Source organism: Oncorhynchus mykiss, chromosome 9 (assembly GCF_013265735.2).
Source record: "Oncorhynchus mykiss isolate Arlee chromosome 9, USDA_OmykA_1.1, whole genome shotgun sequence".
In the NCBI taxonomy this organism is placed as follows: Eukaryota; Metazoa; Chordata; class Actinopteri; order Salmoniformes; family Salmonidae; genus Oncorhynchus; species Oncorhynchus mykiss.
The window spans coordinates 68,468,249-68,482,292 of NC_048573.1; the positions used below are offsets into that span (position 1 = coordinate 68,468,249).

Here is a 14,044-nt window from a genome sequence, read left to right on the forward strand (position 1 = left end):
CCTCACTATACAGGAGCCAGGGTCAACTTCACCTCACCTTACAGGAGCCAGGATCAACCCAACCTCACTATACAGGAGCCAGGGTCAACCTCACCTCACCGTACAGGAGCGTTATCAGCTCAACACATCTACCAGGAAATCATGTCAGTCTGTAGCATCCTCATACTGTACTGAGCTCAGAAGAGCCTCAATTAGCAGTGACCGCTAGGTGGTAGAGCTGAGCCACTCTACAGAACAGTTAGTTGAAAACATTCTTGAATTATTGCTGTATCTTAGTGATTACCTCAGTTTCCATTCCATCTGATACTGTGCAAATAACATTGAAAGTAGGATGTACAGTGTTCTCAACATTGGCAACGTGAGGGGGTGGTCAACTCCTACTGGTGTAAAAAAAAATGCTTTGCTGTATACATTTTAGGTTGGTGAACATTTTGAGATGGGGATTCTAGTATCCTGCGAGTTTTTTCTGACATGCTTTTTAATGAGGTCACAAAAAGGAGATTTAATGACAGTGTATAATTGATTGTAATGCTTTGATGTCAGAATCAGAACCATAGAAACTATGATCAGAACTAAGCCTGGAGCTTCAGGTGGCAACAGGGTTGCTAACCTGATTTCTCCAATGTATTATGACAACAAGAAATCCAAGAAATCTTTCCTCTTTCATTTCTGACAAACACACAAAAAATAAAAACATCAACCAAACCGCTGGAGCCCTACTGTCACAGCCCTTAACCTCCCCTCCCTCCCTATCTCTCCTCAACCTCCCCCTACCTCATCGGTCTCCCTCTCCCTCACTGCAGGAGGGCACTGAGACTGGCATTTCTGTTCCAGCAGGGTGTAATCTGCGCCCAGCATCATCCCATGCTGGGCAGGATGGTATGATAGACAGGGGGGTGAGAATGACTGGCGCTAACGAACATGTGACCTGGGCCCCATGCCAGCCGTGTCAACACTCTCCAGGGCCACATGTTCAGTTGCCAAACATTTCAGATAGAAATGCCTTGAATAGAGCCAACATGATTGCTTGTTTTACATGTCGGAAAGGCATGCTTGTTCTACATAACATATTTCTATCCGAACGTTCCAAAACACTGTGTCCTGCTGAACCGACCCCTAGTTCATGACACAAGACAAGCTTCAGATAAATCATCAACAAAACAAACACATAATAAAGTTTGCCCAGGATAACCACTTCATTCACCTCCCCAAAGACAGTCAACTGCACTCATGTGTTTTGGTGCTTGGTTTTTATAAATCACTCTGAGTCATTTAGTTTCAGAAAATCAAATGAAAGGCAACAGAAAACACCCATTGTGCATTATAACATGACACTCAGAGAGAGGGAGTGGATACAGTAATTGAAGAAGATTTTGTGTGGAGGTATGGGCTGAAAGCAATATGTCAAGTTTGTTTAGCAAATCAATAAATCAGCAATGATCATTGATTGAAGTTTTTTTACCTGTTCTCTCCAGTTGATGGCTAAGCTGCTTTGCATATACAGTGCCCTCAGAAATTATTTTTCCACATTTTGTTGTGTTACAAAGTGGGGTTAAAATGGATTTAATTGTCATTTTTTATTTATTTATTTATTTAAATTGACTGATTTCCTTATTTGAACTGTAACTCAGTAAAATCTTTGAAATTGTTGCATGTTGCGTTTATATTTTTGTTCAGTATATTTTCTACATCAATAACTTTCACAGACTGTAAACTCCTCCCTCTGCATATGCTTGTGAACGTTATAAGTGTACAGCATGGCATCACGGCATAGTCAGTTATATTTCTCCCTTCTCTTCAGAAGTGACGGTGCTTGTGGCTATTGCATTGGGTGCTCAATCTACCCGCTCCTACGTGTTCAATGGCACAATGTATGAATACATTCATTCTATGTGTAGATATAAACTGTGTTAAGCATGCGCAGTTGTAGGGGGAGGCGACATCGGCTTGCAATGAAATGGCAATGGCATAGGGTTAAAAGAGATGAGAGAGATGTCAAGTGTGTGTGTGTGTGTGAGCATCAAATATGTGTAGACCCAAGGGGGGGTGGGGGGGGGGGGGTTGAAAGGTGCTGTCCCACTACAGTGGGGGTGTCAGATGTGCCTGTGGAGGTCGGGCAGGTCTGAGGTGGTGAGGGCGGGCCGGGGCTCGATGCCTCTGGTCTTCATGAACCCCAGCAGCTGCTCAGGGATCTCAGCCAGCACGTCCTTAGCCAGCCGGGCCATGCTCAGGACCTGGTTCCCCGACCGGTCCATGTAGTCCCGGAAAGGAACGAACTGTAGGGGGGTTGGGGGGACAATGACAGGAACAGGACACACTGTAGTAGAGCACGGGAAGTCCTCCCTAACGTCTGGGAGAATAAACTCGTTGGTCCTTGTGAATAAATACATGACTGTAACAGAACTACTACAGCGTGTGGTTTTCCTTCTGTCAAATATAACGTTATTGCACATACATAAATGTTTAACATTTCTCGGTTGTCTGGCCACAACCTACCTGCACAATGTCTCTTTCAGCAAAGTGCCCCCTGAAGGACACTCTGACCTCATCACCATCTAGCTCCTCCATGGCTAGACAGAGAGGGGGGGTAAAGGTCCAAGCAAATAATAGAAAAACAAAGATAGGGAACACAAGTCAGTTTGACACGATACATGACACGTTTTCAGACTAGCACTCCTGGGAACAGCTCAAGTCAAACCTTCTGCAGATAGTAGAATGGGACTGTTAAGTGCTGCTAGCAGTTATTTAAAATCAGACTAACCAGTTAAAGGACCGTCGACCCATTGATACTGCGTGGCTCAGTTGGTGGAGCATAACGCCAGGGTTGTGTGTTCGACTCCCATGGAGGACCAGTATGAACAAATATAAAAATGTATACACACTACTGTAAGTTGCTCTGGATAAGAGCGTCTGGATAAGACTAAAATGTCAAATGAATAGAAGGGTAATTCTAATGGTCTTACAGAACATCTCATTGAGTCTGATACTGAGACAGATCAACCCTGACATAAAGAAGTATTCATAACCGCACACAGGATCGGACAAATAAACCAGACAAGCACACATAGACACACATTTTCTCACAAAGCTACTGGTGAAGAGTGGCTCCCCTGTGCTGCTAACAGGCAGTCTGACCGTGTGACCTGAGCAATTCTTGGCTGACTTCAATGCGTTCGATTGCCTAACCAAGGGGAACATTTAGCCAAATCGAGCGCAGATGATGCCTAGGATTATGCCTCGGTGGGCTGGAACGGAGACTCCCCTCCCTCCCTTCGTTAAGGAGACATTGATCTGAAGAGGGCCACACTGATGTTCTAAAGGAACCCTCAAAAGGAGAAAAGCTCCTTATAAGTAGTCCAATAACAGCTGACAGGAGAGTTTGCTCCTCTGTCCTACCTCTAGGGGCGCCATGCTCACCGTCAAACTCTGCAGGTCCGACCCCGATGATGATGATGGACATGGGGAGAGCAGCTGCCTGTAGGTAGAGAAAGAACTAGGAGTTACAGACAGACAGTAGTAGGCTATGCTTGGTTTGCAGACAGCCGCAACTCAGAACAATGCACTGTCCGCAGATAAGATGAACTGTACTGTACTCACATTGACTACAGCCTCCTTGGTCTGCAGCATGTCAGAGATAACTCCGTCTGTGATCATCAACAACACAAAATACTGAGAGCCATCCGTCACATCCTGCGCAGACCTGAGGGGAACACGCACGCACACACTGGAGAGTTCAAACTCAGGGAGGACTGTGTGCCTAAATGGGATTGAGAGTATGTGTGTTAACGTCAATTTATGTAATGACAAATGTTTACAGCCTCTCACTAGAGACTAAACGAAGGACCGTTTTCCAGTGAGCCTTGACCCTTTGACCTCTGTCATTACCCAGCAGTCACCTCTCATCTCAGAACGAGAAGATTGAGCCCCCCCAAAAAAAAAAATGATATATAAAAAAATACAAGAGAAAAATGTCACGTGGTAGTTTTTTTCCAAAACAATTTTCATCAAGAGAGCCACAGGCACTGCAAGAAATAAAATGAACAACAGAGAGGCTAGATACATTTCAGGTCCAATCTGTTATTATGTTAGACAAGCTCCAAGACGTGTGTCACAGTTGTTTGTCTGTAGGCCAAGTCCTCCCTGGTATTTCACCTGGTTTAGGCAAAATACACCCCTAATAAACATGGAATTAAGGTGTTCCACTTAACTGAGTGTAGCATGGATCCTTGTCTGAGACCTTGGCTGAATGAGGTCTTTCCAGTGCTCTGACATATCTAAGAGCCAGGTAGCAGTGTGCTGTGAGGGTCTAGGGATGAGACACAGGGGCTGTGACACAGGGCTGGTTATTACAGCACACAGAATAATTAAAAAACAAACCCCTTGCCTTTCATATTGTACCTTTATTTAACTAGGCAAGTCAATCAAGAACAAATTCTTATTTACAATGACTGCCTAACCCTATGGGACTCCCAATCACGGACAGAAGTGAAACAGCCTGGATTTGAACCTGGGACTGTGGTGAAACCTCTCACACTCTGATGCGTTGCCTTAGACCGCTGCGCTACTCAGGAGCCCCCTGAGTGATACTGTGTCATGGATGGTCAGGCCTTGCATCCATCCATAGCTATGTCTATGAATTTGACAGTGGTTACATTTCTCCAGGCCCATCCATCAGCTGTTTACCAACCAGGTGAGGGGATAATGCCTTGTTGTTATTTATACTGTTGATTGACGCTTTAAGATAGCTAGGTGAGTCCACCACATAGTAAACATTTTCTCCACTCAATAAAGCAGCTATCAGCAAAGTCAAAGCATTTTTTACATTTTAGCAGACGCTCCTATACAGAGCGACTTGGTGCATACATTTTCATACTTTTTAATTTTTTTTTTATTCTGGTCCCCCGTAGGTATCAAACCCACAACCCTGGCATTGCAAGTGCCATGAGGTACCAACTGAGCCACAGTTAGTATGAAAAGAGAAGTAGTTAGTATGAAAGTTAGTTAGTATGAAAAGGCCTTTATGTAGTTGAATGTGATTGCTTAAATATGTTTATTTTGTTATTGTGTGCTGAATTATATTGTTTTGTACACATGTGTATGTTTTATTATTCTGTTTTAGGTTCAATAAAAAAAAAAGTTAGATCTAACCATATATTGTTTGTTTACATTTACTTTGTTTACAAACATTGGAGTAAAACAAGGTAATATTTTGGATTCTGATGGGGAACGACAGTTGAATAAAGTTCACGAGGCATTTATAAGTTATAATCTTCAAGAATCAATGGGTACATATCATTAAAGGTCATGAGCATGAAAAATCATGTTTTTCATGAAATTGGATGATATTTGAATGAAGGAAACCTAGATCAAAGTATGATGACCAAAGCATGAAAAATGACTGTTGCTTCTACAGTGGGGAGAACAAGTATTTGATACACTGCTGATTTTGCAGGTTTTCCTACTTACAAAGCATGTAGAGGTCTGTAACTTTTATCATAGGTACACTTCAACTGTGAGAGATGGAATTTTATCCCTGATGTCCCTGATGTCCTTACACAGCTTTCTGGTCTTGGCCATTGTGGAGAGGTTGGAGACTGTTTGATTGAGTGTGTGGACAGGTGTCTTTTATACAGGTAACGGGTTCAAACAGGTGCAGTTAGGTCTGTGAGAGCCGGAATTCTTACTGGTTGGTAGGTGTTCAAATACTTATGTCATGCAATAAAATGCAAATTAATTACTTAAAAATCATACAATGTGATTTTCTGGATTTTTGTTTTAGATTCCGTCTCTCACAGTTGAAGTGTACCTATGATAAAAATTACAGACCTCTACATGCTTTGTAAGTTGGAAAACCTGCAAAATCGGCAGTGTATCAAATACTTGTTCTCCCCACTGTACATTGATCAAGTCTGGTTACCTCCCCCATGTCAAACACTTGGATTCATTATTAAGGGGACTAGGTGACATCACCTTACCTCTCATTTTAATACACCAACGGTAACATGATATTCTCTTATCTAATTTAATTTAAATAAGTGTCGGCTTGTATAAATTATATCACTGACGCAAATGTCAATGTTTGAGTTGCTTTGTGTTTCACCAAATTAGATTAAATTAGATTTGACTGCAACACTGCTCAATGCATCCAAGTTGCTTGACATAGGCGTTTCAAAGAGCTGTCAGTCAAGGCGTGCTCATGAATGTAAGCTCCCCACCCTTTCAGCAGGTCTTTACAAAGTTCCTGGTAGTTAGCCATGAGAAAAATATATTTTTCAGAATGACTGTTCAGAACCATTCATTTCTAAGTCCAAAAATGGATTTAGCAACTGCTGATTGCCCCTTTAAGATGAATGCACTAGCTGTAAGTTACTCTGGTAGGTCTGCCAAATGACTAAAAGGTTCATTGTAATTATTCGGGTAAATTTACACATCTGCTAGAATGGCCTTCCAATGCCATGTTGTCTTCAATTTCCCATCACATGGTCAGTAACCTGAATGCAATTAAAAAAATACATCTTAGCCAGAGCTCTCTTGAAATGACTGCTTACACGACTTGAGAAGCACCAAAAACTTCTAAACCAGTTGTTTTGTTTATTCCCCAAAAAAGATCCCATAAAATTACTCCCTGCCTCCCTGTTTCAGAACTACCAGAAACTTCTTAATGACACTTGAGGAATCAAATGCTCTCAGCACACATGAAGACTACTCTCAGCAGAAGCTACAGAATAACATCACTAGTCTGAAATACACATTCTTGAAACATTTCTCCAGACACCTCCACATTGTACCTTTGGTGCAGCAGTCTGCTAGAGGGAGAGGGAGAGCAGCAGTCTGCTAGAGGGAGAGGGAGAGCAGCAGTCTGCTAGAGGGAGAGGGAGAGCAGCAGTCTGCTAGAGGGAGAGTGAGAGCAGCAGTCTGCTAGAGGGAGAGTGAGAGCAGCAGTCTGCTAGAGGGAGAGTGAGAGCAGCAGTCTGCTAGAGGGAGAGGGAGAGCAGCAGTCTGCTAGAGGGAGAGTGAGAGCAGCAGTCTGCTAGAGGGAGAGTGAGAGCAGCAGTCTGCTAGAGGGAGAGCAGCAGTCTGCTAGAGGGAGAGCAGCAGTCTGCTAGAGGGAGAGCAGCAGTCTTGCAAGAGAGGGGAAAACATCAGTCTGCTAGTCAGAAAGGGAGAGCATTGTTGCCTAGGGGTGAAAAAGTCTGGCAGAGAACACAGCTTCAAGTACATAGTTTAGCCTTGCAACTCCAGGGGATGTGTGTTTCTACTCTAGTATGTATGAATGTGCTGCTATGTGAACCATTAGGCAGCAGTGTTCTGTATTGTCTCCTGAGATCATAATGAACATATATAGTGGGTCAGAGATCACCAGGTCTAGCCCATTGTAATCTCCTTACCGTGCCACCTGGTTGATGACTGGAGAGAAGTTGGTGGGTCCGTAGAGTTGGACCGTCCTGAGGCTCTGGAAGTACGCCTCCAATACTCCCTCTATCCCCACACAGTTTGGGTTTTCATTGTCACCACTCTGCAAGGAACAGGAAGAGATGCACGTCACCATGTCAGCCTTTACGTACTTCAAGACATTCAGTTATCAATAACGCCATGGTAAATTGTTTCACCGTTGATCCAAACCTCAACCATCAACCCACTTTTTACACATCCACTTCTTTCAAAGACAAGGCTCAGGAAAAGTAAGATCTAAATGTGCATTGTGGTAATAACAATAAAAAGTCAAGTGCCTGCCACAAAAAAATTGTAAATAATAAATAAGGTTCTATTTATAATTAATATGGGACGTTAATATTCCACTAGCCACTGGAGAGCGACCAGCCCTGTTCACGGAGCTCCTGTGCTTGTTGTTGTTGTTGTTTGGGAAGTAATTCTGCAGGTCAGAGAGAGATAGAAAGCTGTTGGCTTGACAACAGCAGCCAGCGGAACAGAGCCTGTGATTGGAGAGGCTCCTCAGGAGGAAGTGAGAGGATGCTGGGAGTCCCCCGCAAGGCTGGGAGATGAGCTGGCTGCTGAGCGCGTGTGGCCAGCTGTCACCGAGGCGATGAGGTTTGGCCCCTGCGCCACACCCTGTCCTCACTCAGGTCCTCTCTCAGCGAGCTGAGCGCTCTCACAGCTGCATTGAGACAATGTCTGGGCACGCTTACTGCTGGTGGTGAAGATATCTGATCCTACAGACATACACCTTCAGGGGTGACCTTGAGAAGTTCACTTACAGTATATACACCGAACAAAAATATAAACGCAACATACAATAATTTCAAAGATTTTACTGGGTTAATGTTCATATGAGGAAATCAGTCAATTGAAATAAATGCATTAGGGCCTAATCTTAAACGTTTACCTAAAATAAATTATTTCTCATTAATTCAGTTTCAGAAGAAAAAGACATTGTGACAATGTACACTGAACACAAATAAACGCCACATGGTAACATATACCCTCATAATGGGCCTCAGGATCTCATCATGGTATTTTTGGGCATTCAAATTGGCATCGATAAGATGCAATTGTGTTTGTTGTCCGTAGCTTATGCCTGCCTATACTATAACCCCACCGCCACCATGGGGCACTCTGTTCACAACGTTAACATCAGCAAACCACTCACCGGTTGGACGTACTGCCAAATTCTCTAAAATGACATTGGAGGGGGCCTCCCGAGTGGCACAGTGGTCTAAGGCACTGCATCGCTGTGCTAGTTGTGCCACTAGAGATTCTGGGTTTGAGTCCAGGTTCTGTCGCAGCCGACCGCGACCGGGGGACACATGGGGTGGCGCACAATTGGCCAAGCATCATCGGGGTTTGGCCGGTAGGGATGCTCTTGTCCCATCGCACACTCCTGTGGTGGGCCGGGCACAGTGCACGCTGACATGGTCGCCAGGTGTACGGTGTTTCCTCCGACATATTGGTGCAGCTGGCTTCCGGGTTAAGGGGGCATTGTGTCAAGAAGCAGTACAGCTTGGTTGGGTTGTGTTTCGGAGGACGCACGGCTCTCGACCTTCGCCTCTCCCGAGTCCGTATAGTAGTTGTTGCAATGAGACAAGACTGTAACTACCAATTGGATACCACGGAATTGGGGAGAAAAAGAGGTAAACATTTATTTTTTTAAATAAATAAAATAAAATGAAATTGGAGGCAATTTATGATAGAGAAATTAACATTCAATTCTATGGCAACAGCTCTGGTGGACATTCCTGCAGTCAGCATGCCAATTGCACGCTGCCTCAAAGCATGAGACATCTGTGGCTTTGTGTTGTGTGACGCACTTTAGAGTGGCCGTTTATTGTCCCCCAGCACAAGGTGCACCTGTGTAATGATCATGCTGTTTAATCAGGTTCTTGATATTCCACACCTGTCAGTTAGATTAATTATCTTGGCAATGGAGAAACGCTCACTAACAGGGATGTAAACAAATTTGTGCACAAATTTCGAGAGAAATAAGCTTTTTGTATGTATGGAACATTTCCGGGATCTTTTATTTCGGGCTCATTAAACATGGGACCAGCACTTTACATGTGGCGTTTAGATTTTTGTTCAGTATACATTGTCACAATGTCCTTGTCTTCTGAATCTGAATTATCTGAGAAATCATTTCTTTTACGTAAACGTTTAAGTGGAGAGAAAGTATTTAAAGCCAAACAATGGAAATGTACAGAGTAACTTTTATTTGTCTGCCAGTCTCTCTCTCTATTTGTTTTTTCATCATTCTTTTTTCTCTCCATATACTTCACTGTGTGCTGCAATGGCCAAAAACCTCTCTGCGCCCTGTCAGACACATTCCAGCACCTTCCCAGCCCGTGATTGAACCCAGCTGAGGCTCTTAGGCCAAACAAGGGCATGATTGGCAGCACAATCAGCCCCATCCCTTTAAAACGCCACTCTTATCCTGAAACCGAGTAGCCAATTTGATTGAATATGGCCCTGAGACAGTGTTCTCTCTGGCATTTCCTCCCACTTTCTTTCCCTGCTTCCTTTTCCTGCCTCTCCCACACATGAAACACAGATTATAGCACACACTAACACTCACAACTACACACATTAATCCCCCTCCTCCCTCCACACACACACACACCACACACACACACACACACACGTATTGAAGGTGCTAATAGGAGAAGTACAGTATGAGGATCTGATATATGATACTAGAGGTGTTTTACTCTAATCTGATACATGATACAATAAGTGTTTTACTCTGATCTGATACATGATAGAGGTGTTTTACTCTAATTTGATAAATTATACTAGAGGTGTTTTACTCTAATCTGATACATGATACAATAAGTGTTTTACTCTGATCTGATACATGATACTGGAGGTGTTTTACTCTCATCTGATATCAAATAAAATCTTATTTGTCACATACACATGGTTAGCAGATGTTAATGCGAGTGTAGTGAAATGCTTGTGCTTCTAGTGCCGACCATGCAGTAATATCTAACAAGTAATCTAATCTAACAATTTCACAACAACTACCTTATACACACACAAGTGAAAAGGAATAAATAAGAATATGCACATAAAAATATATGAATGAGTGATGGCCGAACAGCATAGGCAAGATGCAGGAGATGGTATAGAGTACAGTATATACATATGAGATGGGTAACGTAGGGTATGTAAACATTATATAAAGTGGCATTGTTTAAAGTGGCAAGTGATACATTTATTACATACATTTTCTTATTATTAAAGTGGCTAGAGAAGAGTCAGTGTGTTGGCAGCAGCCACTCAATGTTAGTGATGGCTGTTTAGCCTTGAGATTGAAAAACAGCTTTTGTCTCTCGGTCCTCGCTTTGATGCACCTGTACTGACCTCGCCTTCTGGATGATAGCGGGGTGAACAGGCAGTGGCTCGGGTGGTTGTTGTCCTTGATGATCTTTTTGGCCGTCCTGTGACATCGGGTGGTGTAGGTGTCCCGGAGGGCAGGTAGTTTGCCCCCGGTGATGCGTTGTGCAGACCTCACTACCCTCTGAAGAGCCTTACGGTTGTGGGCGGAGCAGTTGCCGTACCAGGCGGTGATACAGCCCGACAGGATGCTCTCGATTGTGCATCTGTAGAAGTTTGTGAGTGCTTTTGGTGACAAGCCAAATTTCTTCAGCCTCTTGAGGTTGAAGAGGCGCTGCTGCGTCTTCTTCACCACGCTGTCTGTGTGGATGGACCATTTCAGTTTGTCTGTGATGTGTACGCCGAGGAACTTAAAACTTTCCACGTTCTCCACTACTGTCCCGTCGATGTGGATATGGGGCTGCTCCCTCTGCTGTTTCCTGAAGTCCACGATCATCTCCATTGTTTTGTTGACATTGAGTGTGAAGTTATTTTCCTGACACCACACTCCTCCCTGTAGGCCGTCTCGTCGTTGTTGGTAATCAAGCCTACCACTGTAGTGTTGTCTGCAAACTTGATGATTGAGTTGGGGGTGTGCATGGCCACGCAGTCATGGAGGAACAGGGAGTACAGGAGAGGGCTGAGAACGCACCCTTGTGGGGCCCCAGTATTGAGGATCAGCGGGGTGGAGATGTTGTTACCTACCCTCACCACCTGGGGGCGGCCCGTCAGGAAGTCCAGGATCCAGTGGCAAAGGGCGGGGTCGAGACAAAGGGTCTCGAGCTTAATGACGAGTTTGGAGGGCACTATGGTGTTAAATGCTGAGCTGTAGTCGATGAACAGCATTCTTACATAGGTATTCCTCTTGTCCAGATGGGTTAGTGCAGTGTGCAGTGTGATTGCTATTGCGTTGTCTGTGGACCTATTGGGGCGGGAAGCAAATTGGAGTGGGTCTAGGGTGGAGGTGATATGGTGCTTGACTAGACTCTCAAAGCACTTCATGATGACGAAAGTAAATGCTACGGGGCATTTAGCTCAGTTACCTTCATTTTCTTGGGAACAGGAACAATGGTGGCCCTCGTGAAGCATGTGGGAACAGCAGACTGGGATAAGGATTGAGTGAATATGTCCGTAAACACACCAGCCAGCTGATCTGCGCATGCTATGAGGACACGGCTGGGGATGCCGTCTGGGCCGGCAGCCTTGCGAGGGTTAACACGTTTAAATGTTTTACTCACGTTGGCTGCAGTGAAGGAGAGCCCGCAGGTTTTGGTAGCGGGCCGTGTCAGTGGCACTGTATAGTCCTCAAAGCGAGCAAAGAAGTGGTTTAGTTTGTCTGGGAGCAAGACATCGTGGTCCGCGACGGAGCTGGTTTTCCTTGCATTTAAGAGCAGTTGGAGGCCACTGAAGGATAGTTGTATGGCATTGAAGCTCGTCTGGAGGTTAGTTAACTCAGTGTCCAAAGAGGAGCCAGAAGTATACAGAATGGTGTCACCTGCGTAGAGGTGGATCAGAGAATCACCAGCAGCAAGAGCGACATCATTGATGTATACAGAGAAGAGAGTCGGCCCGAGAATTGAACCCTGTGGCACCCCCATAGAGACTGCCAGAGATCCGGACAACGGCCCTCCGATTTGACACACTGAACTCTATCAGAGAAGTAGTTGGTAAACCAGGCGAGGCAGTCATTTGAGAAACCAAGGCTGTTTAGTCTGCTGATAAGAATGTGGTGATTGACAGAGTCAAAAGCCTTGGCCAGGGCAATGAATACAGCTGCACAGTATTGTCTCTTACCGATGGCGGTAATGGTATCATTTAGAACCTTGAGCGTGGCTGAGGTACACCTATGACCTGCTCGGAAACTAGATTGCATAGCGGAGAAGTACTGTGGGATTTGAAATGGTCGGTGATCTGTTTGTTAACTTGGCTTTCGAAGACCTTAGAAAGGCAAGGTAGGATAGATTATAGGTCTGTAGCAGTTTGGGTCTAGAGTGTCTCCCCCTTTGAAGAGGGGGATGACCGTGGCAGCTTTCCAATCTTTGGGGATCTCAGACGATGCGGAAGAGAGGTTGAACAGGCTAGTAAATAGGGGTTTCAACAATTTCGGCTGATAATTTTTAGAAAAGAGAGTGTCCAGATTGTCTAGCCCTGCTGATTTGTAGGGGTCCAGATGTTGCAGCTCTTTCAGAACATCAGCTATCTGGATTTGGGTGAAGGAGAAATGGGGGAGGCTTGGGCAAGTTGCTGTGGGGTGTGCAGGGCTGTTGAACAGGGTAAGGGTGGCCAGGTGGAAAGCATGGCCAGCCATAGAAAAATGCTTATTGAAATTCTCAATTATTGTGGATTTATTGGTGGGGACAGTGTTTCCTAGCCTCAGTGTCATGGGCAGCTGGGAGGAGGTGCTCTTATTCTCCATGGACTTTACAGTCCCAGAACCTTTGGGAGTTTGTGCTACAGGATGCAAATTTCTGTTTGAAAAAGCTAGCCTTTTCTTTCCTAACTGCCTGTGTATGCTGGTTCCTAACTTCCCTGAAAAGTTGCAGGATGTTTTTGTGCTGGCCAAGGGCAGTCAGGTCTGGAGTGAACCACGGGCTATATCTGTTCCTGGTTCTACATTTTTTGAATGGGGCATTCTTATTTAAGATTGTGAGGAAAGCACTTTTAAAGATTAACCAGGCATCTTCTACTGACGGAATGAGGTCAATATCCTTCCAGGATACCCGGGCCAGGTCGATTAGAGAGACCTGCTCTCTGAAGTGTTTTACTAGAATCTGATACATGATACTAGAGGTGTTTTACTAGAATCGGATACGTGATACAATAAGTGTTTTACTCTAATCTGATACATGATACTAGAAGTGTTTTACTCGAATCTGATACATGATACTAGAAGTGTTTTACTCGAATCTGATACATGATACTAGAAGTGTTTTACTCGAATCTGATATATGATACTAGAGGTGTTTTACTCTAATCTGGCACATGATACTAGAGGTGTTTTACTCTAATCTGATACATGATACTAGAAGTGTTTTACTCGAATCTGATATATGATACTAGAGGTGTTTTACTCTACCGGTAATCTGATTCATGATACAAGAAGTGTTTTACTCTAATCTGGCACATGATACTAGAGGTGTTTTACTCTAATCTGATTCATGATACTAGAGGTGTTTTACTCTAATCTGATTCATGATACTAGAGGTGTTTTACTCTA

The 14,044-nt window shown here is 44.1% G+C and overlaps 1 protein-coding gene across 2 annotated transcripts in view; it reads right to left on the minus strand.

Annotated features, from left to right (window-relative positions):
- Positions 1 to 642: 642 nt before the first annotated feature.
- Positions 643 to 14,044, minus strand: part of LOC110531254 (copine-9-like) — a 77,794-nt gene continuing 64,392 nt past the window's right edge. The window contains exons 17-21 of one of the 2 annotated variants that reach the window (XM_036988821.1): positions 7,389 to 7,516; positions 3,598 to 3,700; positions 3,418 to 3,475; positions 2,497 to 2,570; positions 643 to 2,276 (exon numbers count right to left, since the gene is read on the minus strand). In XM_036988821.1, the coding sequence (XP_036844716.1) occupies positions 2,094 to 2,276; positions 2,497 to 2,570; positions 3,418 to 3,475; positions 3,598 to 3,700; positions 7,389 to 7,516 (546 nt within the window). In that variant the 3' untranslated portion in view covers positions 643 to 2,093. The other variant, XM_036988822.1, reaches the window with a different exon arrangement.